General features: G+C 45.0%; 2 protein-coding genes and 1 pseudogene across 2 annotated transcripts; 1 reads left to right on the forward strand and 2 right to left on the reverse strand.

Moving 5' to 3' along the window:
* Positions 1-77: 77 nt before the first annotated feature.
* Positions 78-5,837, forward strand: LOC124007611 (delta(14)-sterol reductase TM7SF2-like). The gene is made up of 11 exons (XM_046318241.1): positions 78-165; positions 551-618; positions 748-944; positions 1,044-1,098; positions 1,429-1,623; positions 1,736-1,839; positions 1,935-2,054; positions 2,248-2,416; positions 2,531-2,611; positions 3,130-3,252; positions 4,871-5,837. Exons 2-11 carry the CDS (start codon positions 561-563, stop codon positions 5,029-5,031), a joined length of 1,263 nt encoding a protein of 420 aa, XP_046174197.1. The 5' UTR covers positions 78-165; positions 551-560; the 3' UTR covers positions 5,032-5,837.
* A 112-nt stretch (positions 5,838-5,949) lies between these two features.
* LOC123990535 lies at positions 5,950-7,268 on the reverse strand (annotated as a pseudogene).
* A 1,380-nt stretch (positions 7,269-8,648) lies between these two features.
* LOC124007618 (39S ribosomal protein L49, mitochondrial-like) lies at positions 8,649-10,084 on the reverse strand. Its single transcript, XM_046318254.1, has 4 exons — positions 9,925-10,084; positions 9,536-9,686; positions 9,083-9,207; positions 8,649-8,902 (listed from the first exon to the last, which is right to left on the reverse strand). Exons 1-4 carry the CDS (start codon positions 10,033-10,035, stop codon positions 8,756-8,758), a joined length of 534 nt encoding a protein of 177 aa, XP_046174210.1. The 5' UTR covers positions 10,036-10,084; the 3' UTR covers positions 8,649-8,755.
* Positions 10,085-26,219: the final 16,135 nt, after the last annotated feature.

Genomic DNA, 26,219 nt, shown 5'->3' on the forward strand with positions numbered 1-26,219 from the left:
TGGTTTAACGCTCCCCTCTCCATGCTCTTCTGATGACCATGGCTTAATCCCATTGGTTTAGAGATGGGTCATGTCAGGGGGGTAAGCTTTGGGGCAGTTCTACGCACGCGTTCTTATCGTCGCACTGTACTTGTCGTTTGGCGTGAGTATACATGAGGAATACAGGTGAGTGACGCTATAAATTATGCGATGTTGGAAGAAAAAAAAACCTTTTAATGTTCTTGGTTTACGTCCAACGCAAAAATGTTCTATTTAGCTGCTATCAAATGCGCATGGAATTGTTTTTCTGTGATGTAACCTGTCTATGTTGAAGTATCTGTCTACATTATGTCATTCAACCGAATCGTAACCTCGTTACGCTAGAGATTAACTATATTAGCAGAGTTATGTTTTTATTTCTCAACATCAATAAAGTAGGACATTATAGTAGTCACTAGAGTCTATACTAGTCCAATTCATTCAGAGAATATGAGATAAAGGTCTTTATTGCTGCCTATACACATTTGTCTTGAGCATGCACACTACCAGTGTCCTCTTAACATTTTCACAGGAGACAGATAATGAAGTTCAACAAACTAAAATCCCCACAAGCAGAAAAGGAATTTGGGGGGACTTTGGGTGAGTTTGCTTTATTAAAAATATTTTGCATGTTCAGTTTTAAATAGGCATATTGCAATCCCATCTCACACCCATTCTCTTCTCCACCAACTTCACTTCCTTGGTCTCTCTTCCTCTTCCCCCTTGAAGGTGCCACCTGTATACCTGTCTTCTTGCCCCTGACGGTACTTTACCTGCTCTGTGTATGTCGCTCCCCTGTGGCCAGCGTGCTCCAGTGGCCCCCTGTCCTGCCTCCCACAGCCCAGCTATGGGACCCCCTGGCCCCTGTTCTCATACTGGGCTGGATGGCCCTCCAGAGCTTCTTTTACCTGCTGCCTATGGGGAAGGTGAGACGAGCTGTTCATTATGAATACCTTTGAGTTCTGGAGTCCTTGTCTCTTGACTACGTTGTTTGGCTGATACACATATCTCTGTCTTACCTGCAGGTGTCTGAGGGGATGGTGCTAAAAGATAGCTCAAGACTCAAGTACCCCATAAACGGTATTGTAGGGTTGGCGGGTGCAGAAATAAAGCTTTGAAGTAGTGTGTTCCAATGTGTACAGTTTCAATTTTAAGCAGGTTTGCTTTGAGCTGGGTGCGAAGAGTTAACTGGTTATGTTTTCATCTACTGCAGGTGTCATTGACCTTGAGCTATGCAGGCCATTAGTCCACAATGATGTATCTTGTTGCAAGCTACTCAGTCCAAACTCAACTTGTTATTTTAATGATTCCTTCTCCCAACTAATTATCTATTGTATCTATCCCTGCCACCTGCTCCCTCACCCTTTCTAGCTCTTTTTTATCTTTCTCTTTTTCTCTCTCCTTCTACAGGTTTTCATGCCCTTTGCATCACAGCTGTGCTGTTGACATTGTCACTATGGCTGGGGATGCCTCTGGGGTATCTCTTTGAGCTGTTGTTGCCTCTGGCAGTGTGTGCTATTGGGGTGTCATTCCTCCTCTCCCTCTACCTCTACATATGCTCCTTCTGGGCCCCTCACCATGCCCTCGCCCAGGGGGGAAACACAGGTAAGGGTGGTGCAGGATTAGAGAAGTAACATAAAATATCAAGTAAACAACACACATCAAAATGCATTAGAGGTTTTCCTGTATAGGCTCACGCCTGCTGTATCTCACACAGGAAACCCCCTGTATGATTTCTTTATGGGGCGAGAGCTGAACCCGCGGATTGGAAGCTTTGATCTGAAGTATTTTTGTGAGCTGAGACCAGGTCTGATTGGCTGGGTGAGTGGAAATGGAGCAAATGTGACTATATTATATGAAGTCAAATATAGTTGTGTTGATATGTAAAAAAAAAAAAAAAACTCTCTTCCAATTAGGTGGTGATTAACTTTGGGATGCTAATGAAAGAGGTGGAGCTACGGGACTCCGCCTCCCTGGCCATGATACTGGTCAACGGCTTCCAGCTGCTCTACGTGGCGGATGCTCTGTGGAATGAGGTGAGAGGACAGTCCACAGGAATAGCTAGGAAATAACAGTGGTATAACAGAGTGATGCCAATTGAATGTGTTGTGGTGTTACAATGCAGATGTATATTGAGCCCTAAAATTCATTACATTTCTACAGTGCTGTATGTTTCATTTGACAGTGGAATATATTTTCTTGACTGATGCTTTCTCTGTGATGTTGCAGGAGGCTGTGCTGACCACCATGGACATAGTGCATGATGGCTTTGGGTTTATGTTGGTCTTTGGGGACCTGGCCTGGGTTCCCTTTATGTACAGCCTGCAAGCTGCCTTCCTGGTCGTGCACCCACAGTCCCTTAGTCCTCTAGGAGCCACAGCTATAGTCACATTGAATGGTAAATCATGTTTTAAGATGTGGGGTGGGAAAGTGTGCATTCTGCACTTAAAGATTTGTTATATTTGTTTGTCCCCTTATTAATGGAATGTATTTTATCTCTTCTTGTCATTAGGTGCTGGGTATTATATCTTCAGAAAATCAAACTCCCAGAAGAACCAATTCAGACGGGACCCTACACATCCCAGTGTTGCAAGTTAGTATTCAACTTCTTGATTCGATTTCCTGGCATGGCAACTTCCACACGTTTTTAGTTTGGAATAAATACACTTTTCTTAAATCAGTTTAACAGTTTTGAGAGGATAGATAGAATTGGGCCATCTATCTGATGACATCTTTATTACTGGCTGTTTCAAATTTTGTTTTCCATAATGGAACAAAGTGCATAATGAATACAGTGGACGGTAGGAGGCACCACAGAGTAGAATCTGGCCCCAACGGAAAGAGCAGATGGAGTGTGAATAATTTGCAATCTGATCTCTCTCAAATGGGGCGGCAGGTAGCGTGTTGGACTAGTAACCGAAAGGTTGCTAGATCGAATCCCCGAGCTGACAAGGTGAAAATCTGTCGTTGAACAAGGAAGTTAACCCACTGTTCCTAGGCAGTCATTGAAAATACGAATTTGTTCTTAACTGACTTGCCTAGTTCAATAAAGGTAACGCCACGTCCAAAACGAAAGAAAAATATATATATAATTTCCCCTTGTGCCTGTAGACCTGGAGACTATTGCCACAGCAACTGGGAAGCGCCTTTTGGTGTCTGGCTGGTGGGGCCTCGTACGCCATCCTAACTACCTAGGAGACCTTCTCATGGCCCTGGCATGGTCCCTGCCGTGTGGTAAGTAGAGATCAAATAGACCCTCTCTGCATCCAGCCAGCATGTCAGACCCCTTGACTTTTTCCACATTTTGTTACATTACAGCCTTATTCTAAAATTGATATATATATATATATATATATCATTGAGCTACATACAATACCCCATAATGACAAAGCAAAAACTTTTTTTTTAAATTTTTTTATTTATTTTTTACAACTAACAAAACTGATATCTTATTTACATAAGTATTCAGACCCTTTACTCAGTACTTTGTTGAAGAACCTTTGGCAGTAATTACAGCCTCAAGTCTTCTTGGGTATGATGCTACAAGCTTGGCAAACCTATATTTAGGGAGTTTCTCCCATTCTTCTCTGCAGATCCTCTCAAGCTCTGTCAGGTTGGATGGAGAGTGTCACTGCACAGCTATTTTCAGGTCTCTCCAGACATGTTTGATCTGGTTCAGGTCCGGGCTCTGGCTGGGCCACTCAAGGACATTCAAAGACTTTTCCCGAAGCCACTCCTGCATTGTCTTGGCTGTGTGCTTAGAGTCGCTGTTGGAAGGTGAATCTTCGCCCCCAGTCTTAGGTCCTGAGCAATCTGGAGCAGGTTTTCATCAAGGCTCTCTCTGTACTTTGCTCCGTTCATTTTTCCCTCGATCCTGACTAGTCTCCCTGCCGCTGATAAACATCCCCACAGCATGATGCTGCCACCACCATGCTTCGCTGTAGGGATGGTGCCAGTTTTCCTCCAGACGTGACGCTTGGCATTCAGGCCAAAGAGTTCAATCTTGGTTTCATCAGACCAGAGAATCTTGTTTCTCATGTTTTGAGAGTCTTTATGTTCCTTTTGGCAAACTCCAAGCGAGCTGTTGTGTGCCTTTGACTGAGGAATGGCTTCCGTCTGGCCACTCTATCATAAAGGCATGATTGATGGACTGCTGCAGAGATGGTTGTCTTTCTGGAAGGTTCTTCAATCTGCACATAGGAACTCTAGAGCTCTGTCAGAGTGACCATTGGGTTATTGGTCACCTCCTTGACCAATGCCCCTCTCCCCCCATTCCTAATTTTTGCCGTGTGGCCAGCTCTAGGAAGTCTTGGTGGTTCTAAACTTCTTCTCTTGAAGAATTATGTTCACTGTGTTCTTGGAGACCTTCAATGCTGCAGAAATGTTTAGGTACCCTTCCCCAGATCTGTGCCTCGACACAATCCTGTCTCGGGGCGCTACGGACAAGTCCTTTGACGTCATGGCTTGGTTTTTCCTCTGACATGCACTGTCAACTGTGGGACCTGATATAGACAGGTGTGTGCCTTTCCAAATCATGTCAAATCAATAGAATTTACCACATGTGGACTCCAAGCTGAAACATCAATGGTGATCAATGGAAACAGGATGCACCTGAGCTCAATTTTTGAGTCCTATAGCAAAGATGGGTAAATAAGGTATCTTTTTTATATTTTTAATACATTTGCAAAAATGTCTAAACCTGTTTTTTTATTTTTTTTTATTGTGGGGCATTGTGTGTAGATTGTGTAGATCCATTTTTGGATAAGGCTGTAACGTACCAAAATATCAAGGGGTCTGAATACTTTCTGAAGGCACTTTATTCTGATCCTATGTACTGTATGTCTTGTTCCAGGATTCAACCATCTTCTACCTTACTTTTATATTGTGTACTTCACTGTCCTGTTAATTCACCGAGAGGCCCGTGATGAGAGGCACTGCAGGGCCAAGTATGGCCTGGCATGGAACAGCTACTGCAGGCGCGTGCCCTACAGGATCTTCCCCTATATCTACTGAGCTAAGCTTCGACCGAAGCAGTCGGGGCAGAGCCGGGGCCCGGGAGCATGCGAGGGATGGACACTGCATATGATGGCCAGCTGTGTTGTATAAAGTGCACTTTCTGAACCTCAACAGACTAGACTGAACAAAAACTACTGAAATCCTGTCTTTTCTCTGTAATAATGAATATGTACTTTACACATGATGACTGTGGAGAAAATGGCACTTCTGACTCTATATAAACTGGCCGGACAAGCTGACAGTTTGGCCCAGTGGCTTTACCATTTGTTCATAGTAGTGATGTCTTTCTAGTGAGTCTCAAGCACGATCAATCTTGAGCATTAGCTTTCATACTGATCTTTACTTTCTTCCTCAAGATTGGACACTATGGACTGGTTTCCCAGACACAGATTAAGCCTAGTCCTGGACTAAAAAGCATGCTCGATGGGGAATCTCCATTTAAAGTGTGTTTTAGCACAGGAGTAGGCTTAATCTCTGTCCAAGAAACCAGCCCTACACTTTATTTCAAATGAACAGATGAGTCACATTTCAGTAACTGTGATGTATTAGCACTGATCTGAAAGATATTCAAATGATCAGGAAAATGTATGCATGTATTGAAATGGTCATGTTGGACAATATTTGGAGAGTGACAAGAGTGTTAGCCTGTTTATTTAATATTTCAAAACTGAAATTGAAGCCTTAAGTTTACCTTAACGTTATTGCATAACTTTGTTGTGATTTTTTTACAACAAAAAAAAAACAATAAACAATAGTAATTGCAGTCAGAATAAATGTTTACAAAATTGTATGCAAACAAGTAATACCAGTCTGGCCCTGAATTTGAATTGAAAATAAGATGGGTAAATATGAGTCTCTTTATTAACTGTTATAGAATGCTAAAACATTCTCAATCAACACATCCTTCACTTTTCTTCAACTCTTCTCCAAAGCACTCATCTCATCCTCCTCCTTCCTGTGCTCTCTCCATAACTCAGCAGCCAGTCTTCTCACCTCCTGGGTATTGTCAGACCCCCAAGCTTGAAAGAACTCGCATTTCTTATTTCAAATACTTATTTCTCATATCCCCGTTCATCTCCCCCTTTGGGCAGAGCTGCCCTGGCCTGGGATAGCACAGTACAGAGTTGTCTCAAAGCTGCCAAGCAGTATCCAACATCCTTACTTCTCCCAGTCAGAATATGAGCCACGGATTCCACAGCTCTGGTTGGGGTCCTCTCGGTCAAAGTAACCCACTGGACAAAATGGATGCCTCCCCTCCCTGAAGGGAGCTGAACACCCTGCCTGAGCTCAGAGCCTCGGACACAGTCAGAACCATCTGGCAGAACTCCTGAGTTAGGTCTGACTCGATGTTACCATTGATCATCAGGCATAGGGCGAAGGTGTTGCCAAACAGAGCATTGACCAAGCCATTGCAAACAAGAGGGGGTGGATGGATGGGAAGACCAGGAGCTCAGAGGTGGGATTTTGTCATTGACTGGAAGCATATTAGAGGTCGATTTGTCCCCTTGGCCTTCCTCACCTCCTTTCTGTGTTTACCCTTTCTCTGTCCCTGCTCTTTCACTGATTTACCCACACTCTCAAGTCCTTCCCCAGAAGCCTTGACTTCGATATCCGCGATGACCAGAATTTGACTTTGACTCTTTCTTCACAACTGGAAGAACATGCCCCTTCTGTCCTTTATCATCTGTCTTCACTGCTTCTCTTGTACTGCTCCCTTCCTGTCCTGCGGCATCATCTCCTCCTCCAGTAGCTCCATCTGGGCTTTCCCCCTCCTGGTGCTGCTCCCACTAGGGTTTCCACAGGGGAACCAGAGCCCAGATTTTTGAACTTCTCCTTCTCCTGGCTGCTCAACAGGTCCCACAGTGCCTATTCTGAGAAAGCATCGATATTCAGCCCAGAGAGCCTGTCAGAAAGTCCAGCTCCTCACTCTCTTCAAACCCCTTCTCCATGTCTGCAGCGACTGTCTCCAATATTTGCAGCGACCACCTGCACTGCTACTTCATCATCGTCTCCTAAATATTTGAGTTTGGTTAAAATGTCCTTAATCTCCTCCACACCCACTTCTCTAGATGACTGAATTTCTGCTAACCTGGAGAGGAGCTCTATAACCTGTGCTCTTTCCTTTTTCTCCTCACTACCTCCCATTTCCTCAACAGCCTTTAAAACACTCCATCCCTCCCTCTTCCCCATGTTTCTTCCTAAGCAGAATATCCTGCATCTTCTTCCTCCCCCCACTCTCTGTATCTCCCATGTGTTCAGCTTCTGTAAAACAAATTCCTTATAGAATTCCTCTGAGCACACGGAATGATTTGTAGTTCGGTAGTATTCCATTCCACAGTTAGGTTCGTTGTATTGTGGACAGGTATAGAAAGAGGGTTTGGATAAGCACAGCCTGCACACTTTGTTTTGTGGTATCTGTATGATCAGCATCTCCATTATCTTTCCCTGCAGCTGGTGTCAGAAAATTACTGTTATTGGTGATTACTCTGGCAGGAAGTTCAATTCCATCTCTAGTGATAGTATCAGACTCCGTGTCAGTCCATTCGGTGCTGATCATTTGGTCCAATGTCAGTCAGTAATTTCTTCACGGATGGAGGGATTCTCTGTCTAAGTATTGGATTCATTATTTTGGGAGGGCAAATGAGTTTCTAATTCTGATTGCATGCGGATGTAATAATGTTGAGTGAAACGTTGAACGTCCAATTTGCCTGGAAGGAAAGATATTTTTGCATCAGAGTTCACTCACAGCATTCACACAAAATAGATACGGCAATTGCCTGCTAGTGTGCGTTTCCATTCAACTATCTTGGGTTGATAAACTGCTGGACATAATGACGTTACACCTATATAAAACGTGTTTTATTCTCGCAAAAACCTAGTTTCGAATGACAAGTGTTTCCATCACCCATCTAAGAAATTTCTCCATTAATAAATTGGCGCCAGCGTGTATGCCCTCACACCTGTGTTTCATGTCTCTGGTAGGCCACCTAAACCAGCACGGATAGAATAATATTTCCCATATGTTTCATGTCAACGATCGCCACGAGTCCATTCTATGGTAAAACTTGCACTATTGTAGATCTTAAATAATTGCATGGTAACTTTTCAGCCAACCAGAAAAGGCCAAGCAATTCAGGCATTCTTGAAAGTCAAGATATATTTTTATAGTTTCACATGTTTATTTGCAAGCATTAGGCAATTTATTAAATGTGGAATTGAGTTTGTGATATCACGTGCTCCACGTACCTTCAAATGTTGTCGGCAATAATTACTATTCGGAAAACATTTGTCGCAATAAGAAAGTTGGACAAAATAATAATTCACCTGTCGAACGGATAAAAATATTATCGATCTTCAGAAAACTGCAGTTTCCATGAGCATTGCAAGGATTTTTTGTTTTGTTTTTGACATTGCTTTTTTCGAATAAACATGTGCCAATGGAAACCTGCCTACATAAACATCACAGTATCGTTCGAGATACTTCCCTCAAGTATAATTGTATATATATATATATATACATACATATATACACACACACCATGAACAGCCATGAAAAATGTGTAATACACCAAATCGTAAATTAATTTTTCAGTATTGACTACACCACAAACAGGTAATGGTGATATTTTATTGCAATACAACTGGTTTCATGTAGAAAAGTATGCACTCTTTTTCTCTGACAACTGTTCTGCAACAGTTTACCCCCTCGCCAGTGGACCAGTTAGAATCCCTTCTTCACCAGCCACTCCTTCAGCTCTGCATCAAAGTGACCTTTGACCCGAAGTATCATGGTCACCTCATTGACCTGTGTTGGCAGGTCTTTGCCAGTAAGCTGTTGCAGGTACTCCTTAACATCCTTCTCAAGAGCCTGACAGGAGGAAGTAGCACCATTAATTAGGAGGAAACAATTGCATATTGACAGGAAAACATAAGATAGATAAATATAAAGCCCTTATACTTCCAGTCAGTCATCCATACTGATTTGCAATTCCACCAAAGTTACAAAAATGTTTTGACAGAAGAACCATAGAAATTCTGTCTCGCTCACCCAGATGTCCCCTTCAACCTTGCGTACAAGGGTTGTCTTGCGGCTGCCATGGGTAAGGTCTGTGTAGACAGGAACATTGTGCATTCGGGAGCGACGGATCATGTACGGCAAAGCAGGAGGTACCTCTATAAAATGTTGGGTTAAAGGGGGTAAGGAAAAGATGGAAAAACATTTGAGGTTAACCATAAAGTAAATATCACCTGCTAGTTTCGTCTTTGATCATGACTTGGGGGGGTTGGTAAGAGCCCCGACGTTCGGTCTGAACATTAACATGAATCACTAGCGGTATGGTTTTGGAAGCATAAGGACCTTGTCTTTCATACCACCGAAAAATATACTGTCGGCTGCAACTGGCCATATTTGCACGTTTACAGCGCTTGATTACGGAAAACAGACGGAAGACAGTTGACTACCTATGCTAATTAGCTATCAATCTCCGGTGTCAAGCGTTACCTGATGGAGGTGTCCAGCCAGATGGGGAAGGACCGTCATGTTTAGGGGGAATGGGCACTCGTGAAGGTGGGATCAGTCGTTCCACAAATTTGTATTCCTCTGTAGATTGTAATATCCCAGTATTTGCTTCTCCAACTGAGCTACACAATGTCTGTTTTTGAAAGGGGAAGAGACAGGGAGAAATGTATTCCTGCATACACATGATAACTCATTAATGAAAAAAACAATCCATCCCAATTCCACACATTACGTATTGCTTGACATTGACACGAGCTAGCTAGCATCCTTGATTTCATGCTAGCTAACATTTGTTACTTCGATTTGACCAACATTTCGACCATGTAAATATATTTTTTTATGAATATATTGATATCAAATAGCCAACTCACTCGTAACCGTATCGTAGTATTTTGAATCCTTGTCGTGTGATCGTAAAGATTTAAACTTGCCCTAAATCTTCTGCATAACATTGCGGATCTGTGTATGAAGGGGAGCGACATGTTTCTTTTGACCACCACACGTGGGCGGGATCAGATAATACAACGTCATAGGTATGCGCAGTTAAATACGTCCTTTTCATTCATAAACTGTGTTCGAATACTCTTACTAGCAATACTGTTTGTGACGTAAATTGAGTATTTAGTATGCTTTTTGGTCATAGTATGGATACGACCGTTGTGATAAAAACCTTAGGGCATTCAGCCTCGGGGGATGCCTTGCTGACCACACCCTCCTTCCCTGCTCCAGGCCTGCCCTGCCTCTTCCACCAATCCAATTATTTCTTATGGACAGAAAAGAGCAGAGGCTCTGAGCTGTCCGATCAGGGCCATTGTCTACTTACTCGGAGTATGGATATAGTTCTCATGCCACAAGTTATCGATGTCCAACGAGAGCAGATACGAATTCGTTGCTTTAACTAATTATGACAAATGTTAAGAACATGTTGAACAATGTAATAAAGTAAATTACGTTACACGTTATGTTGGCTGACAATTTGTAAGCTACGCTATCCTTAGGAACCGCATAGCATATCATTACAGCAGTATGTACCTGGTATGTTAGCTACCTACTGTAACATTAGTTGGCTACTAGTACATCGAACTTGCCAAGTGTATTTACTTTATGCTATCAAACTAACTACCCAACATTTATTGACTTGATTATTCACATCATTCATAGGAACAACTGATGAATTTACAAACGCTCAACACCGGTTGGATGTGGTAGGCTGTAATTGTAAATAAGAATTTGTTCTTAACTGACTTGCCTAGTTAAATAAAAAATACATGTAAAAAACCAAATGTGGCCCGGCATCAGTAAAAGTCGGGAGAAAAAAATCCAGCAACACAGTTACAGTCACCAATGCTCTGCATAAACTGCCTAACCAGCTCTTCTAGGGTGATTAAAATGATCAGAGTGAAGTATTCTCTCATTTGTGTTTGGAAGTAGCTAGCCAGTTAGCTTGGGTGCTTGACTGCCATTGTGAGGTCAGAATGCTAGGAACAACCCTACTCCTCTGCCAGAGCAGCCAGTGTGCACTCTGAACACGCAAAAGCGAAATCTTTGAATTTGTGAATTAGCTACTCTGGCAGCTACCTCCAACACAAAGGCCGTGTTCTTACTCTTAATACTCTCTGTCATGTCTCAAGCATTTCCCATAGAGGTTGTCCCACTTTGGCGCATCACCTTTTGGGCGGCTAGGAACACATACAGTAGCTTGAGAAAGTATTCACCCCCTTGGCATTTGTCCTATTTTGTTGTCTTACAACCTGAAATTAAAATGTATTTTGGGGGGTTTGTATAATTTGATTTACACAACATGCTTACCACTAAAGATGCAACATATTTTTTATTGTGAAACAAACATGAAATAAGATGAAAAAAACAGAAAACTTCAGCGTGCATAGCTATTCATCCCCCCCAAAGTCAATACTTTGTAGAGCCACCAGCAATTACAGCAGCAAGTGGGGCATGTCTCTATAAGCTTGGCACATCTAGCCACTGGGATTTTTGCCCATTCTTCAAGGCAATACTGCTCCAGGTCCTTCAAGTTGTATGGGTTCCGCTGGTGTAGCAGTATGCTTAGGGTCATTGTCCTGCTGGAAGGTGAACCTCCGTCCCAGTCTCAAATCTCTGGAAGACTAAAACAGGTTTCCCCCAAGAATTTCCCTGTATTTAGCACCATCCATCATTCCTTCAATTCTGACCAGTTTCCCAGTCACAGCATGATGCTGCCACCACCATGCTTCACTGTGGGGATGGAGTTCTCAGTGTGATGAGACATGTTGGGTTTGCACCAGACATAGCATTTACCTTGATGGCCAAAAGGTTCAATTTTAGTCTCATCTGACCAGAGTACCTTCTTCCATATGTTTGGGGAGTCTCCCACATGCCTTTTGGTGAACACCAAACATGTTTGCTTATTTTCTTCTGGCCACTCCGAGCCCAGCTCTGTGGAGTGTACGGCTTAAAGTGATCCTATGGACTGATACTCTAATCTCCGCTGTGGAGCTTTGCAGCTCCTTCAGGGTTATCGTGCTACCTGTCCCAGACCTGCTGTTTTTTCAGAGTGAGGTGTGTGGTGTGTGTGTGTGTGTGTGTGTGTGTGTGTGTGTGTGTGTGTGTGTGTGTGTGTGTGTGTGTGTGTGTGTGTGTGTGTGTGTGTGTGTGTGTGTGTGTGTGTGTGTGTGTGTGTGTGTGCTCAACTCTCTAGAGACAGCAGGAGCGGTAGAGATACTCTCAATGATTGGCTATGAAAAGCCAACTGACATTTACTCCTGAGGTGCTGACTTCTTGCACCCTCGACAACTACTGTGATTATTATTATTTGACCATGCTGGTCATTTATGAACATTTGAACATCTTGGCCATGTTCTGTTATAATCTCCACCCAGCACAGCCAGAAGAGGACTGGCCACCCCTCATAGCCTGGTTCCTCTCTAGGTTTCTTCCTAGGTTTTGGCCTTTCTAGAGAGTTTTTCCTAGCCACCGTGCTTCTACACCTGCATTGCTTGCTATCCCCGTGGGGGAAAGATTCTATTGGGGAAAGGTTCCTGTGGGGGTTGCTATGGAAGCTAAGAAGCAGAGTGAGGTGTGTGTGTGTGTGTGTGTGTGTGTGTGTGTGTGTGTGTGTGTGTGTGTGTGTGTGTGTGTGTGTGTGTGTGTGTGTGTGTGTGTGTGTGTGTGTGTGTGTGTGTGTGTGTGTGTGTGTGTGTGTGTGTGTGTGTGTGTGTGCTCAAACACACATGCATGTGCAGGTCTGGGAGAGGAAGTGTGTCCATCTGATGAATGGGAATGTGCCTGAACTCAATTTTATACACTAATTGTAGTCTCACTCATTCATTTCTAATGACCTGTCATTTTTGACCAGGAACACCACAGGTGTACAAGAGATAAATAAACACCCCAAATTTTATGAAAATCATCCAAATGTATTTTGTGTGATCAGATGCCCTGTGTGGACAAAGTCATGGAACCTTATGACAGTCAGATTAAATTAACTACATTTTTCAGAGAGAAAATTTGGATATCGGTCCAATTCGACCGGAACACAGCAGGAGAGTTAATAGGCAGGGTTTATGATGTTGTGGCTGTGGTAAATAGTGACGACCCAACCTCTTCGACCAGAGTTTTGAAACGTTTCTCAAACCGGAAATGGATGCAACCGGTAAAATGGACCCATTTTTCTTCAAGCTTAATGGCGAACTACACACAAAAAATGTGTATTGTCTGGACGGGGGTGAAACATTTTAAAAGAAAAAGTCAATTCCAAAAGGGGGAAGACAAAGGTTACAATAATCAACACAAACTACACCATTTTTTATAGTATGCAGTACCAGTCAAAAGTTTGGACACGTACTCATTCAAGGGGTTTTCTTTATTTGTACTATTATGTCCAAACCTTTGACTGGTACTGTATATTCTCGCTCCTTCAGTCATTCGAAACCTCAAATTCCCTGCTCAGGCTCTGGGGCCTGAGAGGGTGGTCGAATGGTTGTGCAGGCCAGGTCATCTGCTGCAACACTGCATCACTCTCCTTCCTGGTCAAATAGCCTTTACAGAGCCTGGAGGTGTGTTGGGTCATTGTCCTGTTGAAAAACAAATGATAGTCCCACTAAGTGCAAACCAGATGGGATGGCGTATCGCTGCAGAATTCTGTGGCAGCCATGCTGGTTTAGTGTGCCTTGAATTCTAAATAAATCACTGACAGTGTCACCAGCAAAGCACCCACACGCCATCACACCTCCTCCTCCATGCTTCACAGCAAGAACCACACATGCGGAGATCATCGGTTCACCCAAGCTTGTTGAGTGAATGCCAAAAGTGTGCAAAGCTGTCATCAAGGCAAAGGCTGGCTATTTTTGGAGAATCTGAAATTGAAAAAATATTTAGATTTGTTTAACACTTTTTTGTTTGCTACATGATTCCATATGTGTTTTTGTCATAGTTTTGATGTCTTCACTATTATTCTACAATTTAGAAAATAGTCCAAATAAAGAAAAATCCTTGAATGATTAGGCGTTTCCAACATTTTACTGATCAACTTTATGTTATTTTAATGGATATAAAATTAGCTTTTCTTTCAAAAACAAGGAAATTTCTAAGTGACCCTAACCTTTTGAACGGTAGTGTGAATATAAATGAGAAATGCCATGTTGGCTGTGGTACAATATAGTAGTAGCCGAAAAACTACATTGTTTTCCAAGTATAACATTTTTTGAGGAAAGCTGCCAACATGGCAACCCTGAATCTACCTTTCCTTGTGCAGCTTTTTTTAGGTGAGTAATGTACTTAATTGTGCAGTTTCTACCACCAGGTGTCAGTCAAGTAGCGTCTTCATTGTCATATACTATTGTTCTAGTTCACTATTTCTATAGAAAATCACCTGTGTGCACATTGGCAGAAAGTGTGTGTGTGTGTGTGTGTGTGTGTGTGTGTGTGTGTGTGTGTGTGTGTGTGTGTGTGTGTGTGTGTGTGTGTGTGTGTGTGTGTGTGTGTGTGTGTGTGTGTGTGTGTGTGTGTGTGTGTGTGTGTGTGTGTGTGTGTGTGTGTGTGTGTGTGTGTGTGTGAGAGAGAGAGAGAGTCACAGTGTGTGGGTGTGTATTGAGTCTTGATTCTGTAAGTGCTGATAATATCTATTCATCAGTGTCAGGTAGAGTGCAAAGAGAGAGCGCTGTCAGGGTTGAGTGCCAGCTAATTATATAGTGGAACTCAGTCCTACTGTGATATTATGCACCAAAATGGGCACCTAACTCTGCTAGAATGGATGACTAAAATGGACACCTAACTCTGCAAGAGTGGATGACTTTGGGCAATTATAAAACCAGAGAACACGCTGAAACATTTTTAGTAGGCTACTGTTTGAAGGTGGTTCACTGATAATACACTTTGTCTTAGATTTCATACACAATTTACACACATAAGATATCTGATGTCTTTCAGATCTGCTTTTCCTTGATTGAGTAAAATACAAATACACTTTTATGAAAAATACATTTTGCTGTAAATGACGAGGCAATGTGCTTCAGTGCTTTCTAAGATAATTAAATTAAATAAATGTATGTCTCAAGACAGTTTTCAAAACCCAGTCCTTTTTACTTTTTCGTTCTTTTCCGAAATATTTGTTAGCCCAAGGCATAACACTCTGACCTTTTTAGAATTATCCCACTGTCCACAGATGTCAATTCAACGTCTATTCGACGTTGGTTCAACGTAATTTCATTTTAATGATGATGTGGAAACGACGTAGATTCAACCGGTGTGCCCAGTGAGATGTGTAACACAACAGCACATCCCATTACCCCTCTTTCTTTCTCCCTCCTTCCCTTTCTCCTTGATAGCTCAGTCAATAACGACACTTCTATCCACCCCCTATCCCCACCCTGTCCCATCCTCCATCCGTTTCCTTTCAGGTTGCAACAGTAACGCTTGCAGATGCCCGTTCCCGTTGCCGTGACAACGTGTTTTCCGAAGGTGCTATGTGCTTCAGCGTGAACATCCATGTGTACATTCTTTGTTTGCTTGGGGCTTATTAAATCCCGTACCACTCTGTTTACATGGTTCATTTTGTTCGAGTACATTTTTGTCAGAAAGTGTTATAGTATTCTATAATATTAATAGTCATGTGTTTGTGCATCACTCAAAAACAGAATCTGTCGCATTCCTCACACCAACATGTGGTCCCTATTCCCCAGCTGTTTCAGTGTTATATTTCACAGCATGACACAGCAGCAAAGAGATGAGACTAAGAGCGAGGGAAGACCTGTCTTTTGTTGTTTTCAACTATGTTTGTCATGAACTGCGACACCTACAACCTCTTCAGAATGCATTTTAAGGTGCAAGTTGGGCATCAAAACAAAGCAGGTGCGTGTGTTTGAGAGAGAGAGAAAATACAGTGAGAGAGAAATACAGTGAGAGAGAAATACAGTGAGAGCGTGTCCTTGGAGAGAGAGAAGGGGGGAGGGTATACATTGTGTTCATTCGCCTTTACCTTTATTGACATATTAGCGTGCATGTGCCTTTTACTGTGAGATTTAGTGGAAAATAAGCCCCAGTGTAGAAGTCTTGCTTCTTCAATTGTATGTTGCAGATTGGGCTGCAGATCGGGGAAATCTATTTGTGAGTTAGGAAGACATGCAAATGTTATGCATAGGTTGCGTTTCTTATTCAGAGAGCCAGGCTTGTCTCCAGCCATACGGACTCACTGGGAACATACTACATGACACACGTACATATTCTGTTTACTGAGTCTTGTATCCACCAGTTCAGTCCATTCATCTCACACATGCATGCTCATAGATTGCATGCAGTCTAAATATAGGCTGTCACGTCATGCCAGATCTTCAACTGACACAACCCAAATGGAGAGTATTTAATACTCTCGTTTGTCTTTTCAGTCCATATGCCCAGTTGTTTAATAATCCCATCCAGATTCCCCTGTCTCGCTCACCCAGCTATCTCCAAATCACCCTCTTTTTTTCCCCTAATACCCAGTATTTCATCACTATCCATTTCCCCATCTCTCCTTCCCTTCCAGCTAAGGTATTTTCTTATTTCTGGCCAGGTATAATTATCTGAAATCTTCTCTAATGTATAATTCATATCTCTCTCCAATGCCCCTCCCTGTTCTCTGGCTCTCTACCTTAGCTTGTGGAAATTACTTCCAAATATAGGGGATGGTTTCACTTCTAGAAACCCAAGAATTTTGTAAAGTATTAATTACCCTCTTTGTCAACTATACATCAGTGGGCGTTACATACCACCAATTACTTACACTGTTCCCTGCCTGCGTGGACACACTATGTCTAAGTCCTAACATTGCTTGATGTCTTGCTTACACTTCATAAGGAGGCGAGTACAGTATATGCACCAAGTAGACATCCTAGTGAATAAACGAACAGAGTATTTTTAATTTGTTCTGGGTATTATTCTGTGTGTGTGTGTGTGTGTGTGTGTGTGTGTGTGTGTGTGTGCGTGCGTGCGTGCGTGCGTGCGTGTGCATATGCCAATCACGTACTTTATGTTTCAAACATATTTATTGTAACCAGTTTCCATGGAAACATCTCCCTGGAGGCAGAGAGAAGGGAGAGTGTGCAGTGACAGAGTTGAGAAAATGATTATTGCAAAGGGGGCAAAATAAGGAAGAGCCATAGAATGAATTAAAGATGTGGTATTAGTATCTGAGAAGGGGGGGGGGGTTGCATTTATGTGAATCCTTACGTACACATGTGTTGTGTATATAATACGACTCGTGTGTGTGATGTAGAGAGATGTTTTACTGTGTGTCTGAGTTTAATAAGGATACGATTTGATCTATATCGTGTATATGCCTCTACTTCTACCATTCATTCCACTTAAGTGTTCTATGTGTTTTCCATAGTTAATTTATTCTCCAAGCTTTAGCACACACTTGGCAGAGTTTTGAGTAAGAGCAATAGAGTGAGGAAAATATAGTTTCCTACTGACTCACCCTAACTCAATTCGGTTGCCATGGTGACACCGGAACATGAGATTCACTCTATGTCAGGTTGTCTGTCTCTACCGCTCCAACTCTCCCTCACCCACAGCCCCTCCACCCCCATAATTAACACACTCACTTCCTCCATCATACTTGTTCTCTCGTAGATGTACAATCCTGAGCTGTTGTTTATTGTATTCTTCTCGTGGTGTGTGCCCTTGTACTCTATGTTCCCTCCAGTCTATAGCAGATGGAATTTCTTGGGATAGAGACATAAAAGCCTTCAGAATTCAAACCTGTGTAAACCTTTAACTACACACAAGGGGTGGTATACAGAAGATAGCCCTATTTGGTAAAAGACCAAGTCCATATTTTGGCTAGAACAGCTCAAATTAGCAAAGAGAAATTACTTTGAGACATGAAATGACCAAGAAAGGGTTTAACAAATTAAAATATATTTGAGATTCGTCAAAGTAGCCACCATTTGCCTTTTTATTTATTTATTTTATTTCACCTTTATTTAACCAGGTAGGCAAGTTGAGAACAAGTTCTCATTTACAATTGCGACCTGGCCAAGATAAAGCAAAGCAGTTCGACAGATACAACGACACAGAGTTACACATGGAGTAAAACAAACATACAGTCAATAATACAGTATAAACAAGTCTATATACAATGTGAGCAAATTAGGTGTGAAGGGAGGTAAAGGCAAAAAAGGCCATGGTGGCAAAGTAAATACAATATAGCAAGTAAAATACTGGAATGGTAGTTTTGCAATGGAAGAATGTGCAAAGTAGAAATAAAAATAATGGGGTGCAAAGGAGCAAAATAAATAAATAAATTAAATACAGTTGGGAAAGAGGTAGTTGTTTGGGCTAAATTATAGGTGGGCTATGTACAGGTGCAGTAATCTGTAAGATGCTCTGACAGTTTGTCATGTTTTGTCATTGGTTATCATGTCTTGTCTCTGTGCTTCCCTTCTATTCGTTTCCCTCTGCTGGTCTTATTAGGTTCTTTCCCTCTTTCTATCCCTCTCTCCCTCTCTCGCTCTCTCTCTCTCTATCATTCCGTTCCTGCTCCCAGCTGTTCCTCATTCTCCTAACTACCTCATTTACTCTTTTCACACCTGTCCCCTATTTTGCCCTCTGATTAGAGCCCCTATTTCCCCCACTGTTTTCCGCTTCTGTCCTTGTCGGATCCTTGTATGATGTTCGCTGTTCTGTGTCCTTGTTACGCCCTGTCGTGTTTTACCTTCTTCAGATGCTGCGTGTGAGCAGGTGTCAGTGTCAGCTACGGCCGGTGCCTTCCCGAAACAACCTGCAGTCTGTGGTCGAGTCTCCAGTCATTCCTCTCTACTGACGAGTGGATTTCAGTTTTCCTGTTTTGTTTTCACCTAGATAATATCCAGGATTATCACTTTTGTCTAGAACTGGAATAAAGACTCTGTTTTCGTTAAGTCGCTTTTGGGTCCTCATTCACCAGCATAACACAGTTGGTGCTTAAAGCTAGTGAGGGAGATAAGTGTTTCCAGTTTCAGAGATTTTTGTAGTTCGTTCCAGTCATTGGCAGCAGAGAACTGGAAGGAGAGGCGGCCAAAGAAAGAATTGGTTTTGGGGGTGACTAGAGAGATATACCTGCTGGAGCGTGTGCTACAGGTGGGAGATGATATGGTGACCAACGAGCTGAGATAAGGGGGGACTTTATATCCAGGATTATCACTTTTGTCTAGAACTGGAATAAAGACTCTGTTTTCGTTAAGTCGCTTTTGGGTCCTCATTCACCAGCATAACAGAAGGATCCGACCAAGAATGGACCCAGCGACTACGAATTCTCGCAACACTGACGTCGAGATCCAGGGAGCAATGCTCGGCAGACACGAGCAGGAATTGTCTGCTGCTCGTCATGCCGTTGAGACCCTGGCCGCTCAGGTTTCCGACCTCTCAGGACAGTTTCAGAGTCTTCGTCTCGTGCCACCAGCTACTTCCTGGTCTTCCGAGTCTCCGGAACCTAGGGTTAATAACCCACCATGTTACTCTGGGCAGCCCACTGAGTGCCGCTCCTTTCTCACCCAGTGTGATATTGTGTTCTCTCTCCAACCCAACACATACTCAAGAGAGAGAGCTCGGATTGCTTACGTCATTTCACTCCTTACTGGTCGGGCTCGGGAGTGGGGCACAGCTATCTGGGAGGCAAGGGCTGAGTGTTCTAACAATTATCTGAACTTTAAAGAGGAGATGATACGGGTTTTTGATCGTTCAGTTTTTGGTAGGGAGGCTTCTAGGGCCCTGGCTTCCCTATGTCAAGGTGATCGATCCATAACGGATTACTCTATAGAGTTTCGCACTCTTGCTGCCTCTAGTGACTGGAACGAGCCGGCGTTGCTCGCTCGTTTTCTGGAGGGACTCCACGCTGAGGTTAAAGATGAGATTCTCTCCCGGGAGGTTCCTTCCAGCGTGGACTCTTTGATTGCACTCGCCATCCGCATAGAACGACGGGTAGATCTTCGTCACCGAGCTCGTGGAAGAGAGCTCGCGTTAACGGTGTTCCCCCTCTCCGCATCGCAACCATCTCCTCCCTCCGGCTCAGAGACTGAGCCCATGCAGCTGGGAGGTATTCGCATCTCGACTAAGAAGAGGGAACGGAGGATCACCAACCGCCTTTGCCTCTATTGCGGTTCTGCTGGACAATTTGTCATTTCATGTCCAGTAAAAGAGAGCTCATCAGTAAGCGGAGGGCTACTGGTGAGCGCTACTACTCAGGTCTCTCCATCAAGATCCTGTACTACCTTGTCGGTCCATTTACGCTGGACCGGTTCGGCTGCTTCATGCAGTGCCTTGATAGACTCTGGGGCTGAGGGTTGTTTTATGGACGAAGCATGGGCTCGGAAACATGACATTCCTCTCAGACAGTTAGGGAAGCCCACGCCCATGTTCGCCTTAGATGGTAGTCTTCTCCCCAGTATCAGATGTGAGACACTACCTTTAACCCTCACAGTATCTGGTAACCACAGTGAGACCATTTCCTTTTTGATTTTTCGTTCACCTTTTACACCTGTTGTTTTGGGTCATCCCTGGCTAGTATGTCATAATCCTTCTATTAATTGGTCTAGTAATTCTATCCTATCCTGGAACGTTTCTTGTCATGTGAAGTGTTTAATGTCTGCTATCCCTCCTGTTTCTTCTGTCCCCTCTTCTCAGGAGGAACCTGGTGATTTGACAGGAGTGCCGGAGGAATATCATGATCTGCGCACGGTCTTCAGTCGGTCCAGAGCCAACTCCCTTCCTCCTCACCGGTCGTATGATTGTTGTATTGATCTCCTTCCGGGGACCACTCCCCCTCGGGGTAGACTATACTCTCTGTCGGCTCCCGAACGTAAGGCTCTCGAGGATTATTTGTCTGTTTCTCTCGACGCCGGTACCGTGGTGCCTTCTTCCTCTCCCGCCGGAGCGGGGTTTTTTTTTGTTAAGAAGAAGGACGATACTCTGCGCCCCTGCGTGGATTATCGAGGGCTGAATGACATAACGGTTAAGAATCGTTATCCGCTTCCCCTTATGTCGTCAGCCTTCGAAATTCTGCAGGGAGCCAGGTTCTTTACTAAGTTGGACCTTCGTAACGCTTACCATCTCGTGCGCATCAGAGAGGGGGACGAGTGGAAAACGGCGTTTAACACTCCGTTAGGGCATTTTGAGTACCGGGTTCTGCCGTTCGGTCTCGCTAATGCTCCAGCTGTTTTTCAGGCATTAGTTAATGATGTACTGAGAGACATGCTGAACATCTTTGTTTTTGTCTACCTTGACGATATCCTGATTTTTTCACCGTCACTCGAGATTCATGTTCAGCACGTTCGACGTGTACTCCAGCGCCTTTTAGAGAATTGTCTCTACGTGAAGGCTGAGAAGTGCGCCTTTCATGTCTCCTCTGTCACATTTCTCGGTTCTGTTATTTCCGCTGAAGGCATTCAGATGGATCCCGCTAAGGTCCAGGCTGTCAGTGATTGGCCCGTTCCAAGGTCACGTGTCGAGTTGCAGCGCTTTCTAGGTTTCGCTAATTTCTATCGCCGTTTCATTCGTAATTTCAGTCAAGTTGCTGCCCCTCTCACAGCTCTTACTTCTGTCAAGACGTGCTTTAAGTGGTCCGGTTCCGCCCAGGGAGCTTTTGATCTCCTCAAGAAGCGTTTTACATCCGCTCCTATCCTTGTTACTCCTGACGTCACTAAACAATTCATTGTCGAGGTTGACGCTTCAGAGGTGGGCGTGGGAGCCATTCTATCCCAGCGCTTCCATTCTGACGATAAGGTCCATCCTTGCGCTTATTTTTCTCATCACCTGTCGCCATCGGAACGCAACTATGATGTGGGTAACCGCGAACTGCTCGCCATCCGCTTAGCCCTAGGCGAATGGCGACAGTGGTTGGAGGGGGCGACCGTTCCTTTTGTCGTTTGGACTGACCATAAGAACCTTGAGTACATCCGTTCTGCCAAACGACTTAATGCACGTCAAGCTCGTTGGGCGTTGTTTTTCGCTCGTTTCGAGTTCGTGATTTCTTATCGCCCGGGTAATAAGAACACCAAGCCTGATGCCTTATCCCGTCTCTTTAGTTCTTCTGTGGCTTCTACCGACCCCGAGGGATTCTTCCTGAAGGGCGTGTTGTCGGGTTGACTGTCTGGGGAATTGAGAGACAGGTAAAGCAAGCACTCACTCACACTGCGTCGCCGCGCGCTTGTCCTAGTAACCTTCTTTTCGTTCCTGTCTCTACTCGTCTGGCTGTTCTTCAGTGGGCTCACTCTGCCAAGTTAGCTGGCCACCCCGGCGTTCGGGGTACGCTTGCTTCTATTCGCCAGCGGTTTTGGTGGCCTACTCAGGAGCGTGACACGCGCCGTTTCGTGGCTGCTTGTTCGGACTGCGCGCAGACTAAGTCAGGTAACTCTCCTCCTGCCGGTCGTCTCAGACCGCTTCCCATTCCTTCTCGACCATGGTCTCACATCGCCTTAGACTTCATTACCGGTCTGCCTTCGTCTGCGGGGAAGACTGTGATTCTTACGGTTGTCGATAGGTTCTCTAAGGCGGCACATTTCATTCCCCTCGCTAAGCTTCCTTCCGCTAAGGAGACGGCTCAAATCATCATTGAGAATGTGTTCAGAATTCATGGCCTCCCGTTAGACGCCGTTTCAGACAGAGGTCCGCAATTCACGTCACAGTTTTGGAGGGAGTTCTGTCGTTTGATTGGTGCTTCCGTCAGTCTCTCTTCCGGTTTTCATCCCCAGTCTAACGGTCAAGCAGAAAGGGCCAATCAGACGATTGGTCGCATATTACGCAGCCTTTCTTTTAGAAACCCTGCGTCTTGGGCAGAACAGCTCCCCTGGGCAGAATACGCTCACAACTCGCTTCCTTCGTCTGCTACCGGGCTATCTCCGTTTCAGAGTAGTCTTGGGGACCAGCCTCCTCTGTTCTCGTCCCAGCTCGCCGAGTCCAGCGTTCCCTCCGCTCAGGCTTTTGTCCAACGTTGTGAGCGCACCTGGAGGAGGGTCAGGTCTGCACTTTGCCGTTACAGGGCACAGACTGTGAGAGCCGCCAATAAACGTAGGATTAAGAGTCCTAGGTATTGTCGCGGTCAGAGAGTGTGGCTTTCCACTCGTAACCTTCCCCTTACGACAGCTTCTCGCAAGTTGACTCCGCGGTTCATTGGTCCGTTCCGTGTCTCTCAGGTCGTCAATCCTGTCGCTGTGCGACTGCTTCTTCCGCGACATCTTCGTCGCGTCCACCCTGTCTTCCATGTCTCCTGTGTCAAGCCTTTTCTTCGCGCCCCGTTCGTCTTCCCTCCCCCCCCGTCCTTGTCGAGGGCGCACCTATTTACAAGGTACGGAAGATCATGGACATGCGTTCTCGGGGACGTGGTCACCAGTACTTAGTGGATTGGGAGGGTTACGGTCCTGAGGAGAGGAGTTGGGTTCCATCTCGGGACGTGCTGGACCGTTCGTTGATTGATGATTTCCTCCGTTGCCGCCAGGGTTCATCCTCGAGTGCGCCAGGAGGCGCTCGGTGAGTGGGGGGGTACTGTCATGTTTTGTCATTGGTTATCATGTCTTGTCTCTGTGCTTCCCTTCTATTCGTTTCCCTCTGCTGGTCTTATTAGGTTCTTTCCCTCTTTCTATCCCTCTCTCCCTCTCTCGCTCTCTCTCTCTATCGTTCCGTTCCTGCTCCCAGCTGTTCCTCATTCTCCTAACTACCTCATTTACTCTTTTCACACCTGTCCCCTATTTTGCCCTCTGATTAGAGCCCCTATTTCTCCCTCTGTTTTCCGCTTCTGTCCTTGTCGGATCCTTGTATGATGTTCGCTGTTCTGTGTCCTTGTTACGCCCTGTCGTGTTTTACCTTCTTCAGATGCTGCGTGTGAGCAGGTGTCAGTGTCAGCTACGGCCGGTGCCTTCCCGAAACAACCTGCAGTCTGTGGTCGAGTCTCCAGTCATTCCTCTCTACTGACGAGTGGATTTCAGTTTTCCTGTTTTGTTTTCACCTAGATAATATCCAGGATTATCACTTTTGTCTAGAACTGGAATAAAGACTCTGTTTTCGTTAAGTCGCTTTTGGGTCCTCATTCACCAGCATAACACAGTTGGTGCTTAAAGCTAGTGAGGGAGATAAGTGTTTCCAGTTTCAGAGATTTTTGTAGTTCGTTCCAGTCATTGGCAGCAGAGAACTGGAAGGAGAGGCGGCCAAAGAAAGAATTGGTTTTGGGGGTGACTAGAGAGATATTGTCATGCAGGTGAAGGAGGACCCAAACGCGACTTAACAGAAACAGAGTTTATTAATGCTCAAAACCAAATAACTGAAATCCTCTAGATAGTAGAGGGGAAAACAACTGGAGAAGCGGCCACAGACTGCAGGTCGCTTCGGGTAGGCGCAGGCCGTAGTCCACTGAGACACCTGCTCACACGCAGCGTCTGAAGAAGGCACAAAACACGACAGGACAGGGTGATACACAATCACGGCAAAAAACACGACAGGACAGGGCGAAACGCAATAACAGCATGGAATACCAAACAAGGAACCGACGGCACAGGAACGGAACACAAAGGAATAAATAGGGAGTCTAATCAGGGGAAAGGATCGGGAACAGGTGTGGGAAGGCTAAATGATGATTAGGGGAATAGGAACAGCTGGGAGCAGGAACGGAACGACAGAGAGAAGAGAGAGCGAGAGAGTGAAAGGGGGAGGGGGAGAGAGAGGGATAGAACCAAACAAGACCAGCAGAGGGAAACGAATAGCATGGGGAGCACAGGGACAAGACATGACAATAAATGACAAACATGACAGTACCCCCCCACTCACCGAGCGCCTCCTGGCGCACTCGAGGAGGAATCCTGGCGGCAACGGAGGAAATCATCGATGAGCGAACGGTCCAGCACGTCCCGAGACGGAACCCAACTCCTCTCCTCAGGACCGTAACCCTCCCAATCCACTAGGTATTGGTGACCCCGTCCCCGAGAACGCATGTCCATAATTTTATGTACTTTGTAAATAGGTGCGCTCTCGACAAGGACGGGAGGGGGGAGGGAAGACGAACGGGGTGCGAAGAAAGGGCTTAACACAGGAGACATGGAAGACAGGATGGACGCGACGAAGATGTCGCGGAAGAAGCAGTCGCACAGCGACAGGATTGACGACCTGGGAGACACGGAACGGACCAATGAACCGCGGAGTCAACTTACGAGAAGCTGTCGTAAGAGGAAGGTTGCGAGTGGAAAGCCACACTCTCTGGCCGCAACAATACCTTGGACTCTTAATCCTGCGTTTATTGGCGGCTCTCACCGTCTGTGCCCTGTAACGGCAAAGTGCAGACCTCACCCTCCTCCAGGTGCGCTCACAACGTTGGACAAACGCTTGAGCGGAGGGAACGCTGGACTCGGCAAGCTGGGATGAGAACAGAGGAGGCTGGTAACCCAGACTACTCTGAAACGGAGATAACCCGGTAGCAGACGAAGGAAGCGAATTGTGAGCGTATTCTGCCCAGGGGAGCTGTTCTGCCCAAGACGCAGGGTTCCTGAAAGAAAGGCTGCGTAGTATGCGACCAATCGTCTGATTGGCCCTCTCTGCTTGACCGTTAGACTGGGGATGAAACCCGGAAGAGAGACTGACGGACGCACCAATCAAACGACAGAACTCCCTCCAAAACTGTGACGTGAATTGCGGACCTCTGTCTGAAACGGCGTCTAACGGGAGGCCATGAATTCTGAATACATTCTCAATAATGATTTGTGCCGTCTCTCCTTAGCGGAAGGAAGTTTAGCGAGGGGAATGAAATGTGCCGCCTTAGAGAACCTATCGACAACCGTCAGAATCACAGTCTTCCCCGCAGACAAAGGCAGACCGGTAATGAAGTCTAAGGCAATGTGAGACCATGGTCGAGAAGGAATGGGGAGCGGTCTGAGACGACCGGCAGGAGGAGAGTTACCCGACTTAGTCTGCGCGCAGTCCGAACAGGCAGCCACGAAACGGCGCGTGTCACGCTCCTGAGTCGGCCACCAAAAGCGCTGGCGAATAGACGCAAGAGTGCCTCGAACACCGGGATGACCCGCTAACTTGGCAGAGTGAGCCCACTGAAGAACAGCCAGACGAGTGGAAACAGGAACGAAAAGGAGGTTACTAGGACAAGCGCGCGGCGACGCAGTGTGCGTGAGTGCTTGCTTAACCTGTCTTTCAATTCCCCAGACTGTTAACCCGACAACAC

Source organism: Oncorhynchus gorbuscha, linkage group LG02, assembly GCF_021184085.1.
Source record: "Oncorhynchus gorbuscha isolate QuinsamMale2020 ecotype Even-year linkage group LG02, OgorEven_v1.0, whole genome shotgun sequence".
In the NCBI taxonomy this organism is placed as follows: domain Eukaryota; kingdom Metazoa; phylum Chordata; class Actinopteri; order Salmoniformes; family Salmonidae; genus Oncorhynchus; species Oncorhynchus gorbuscha.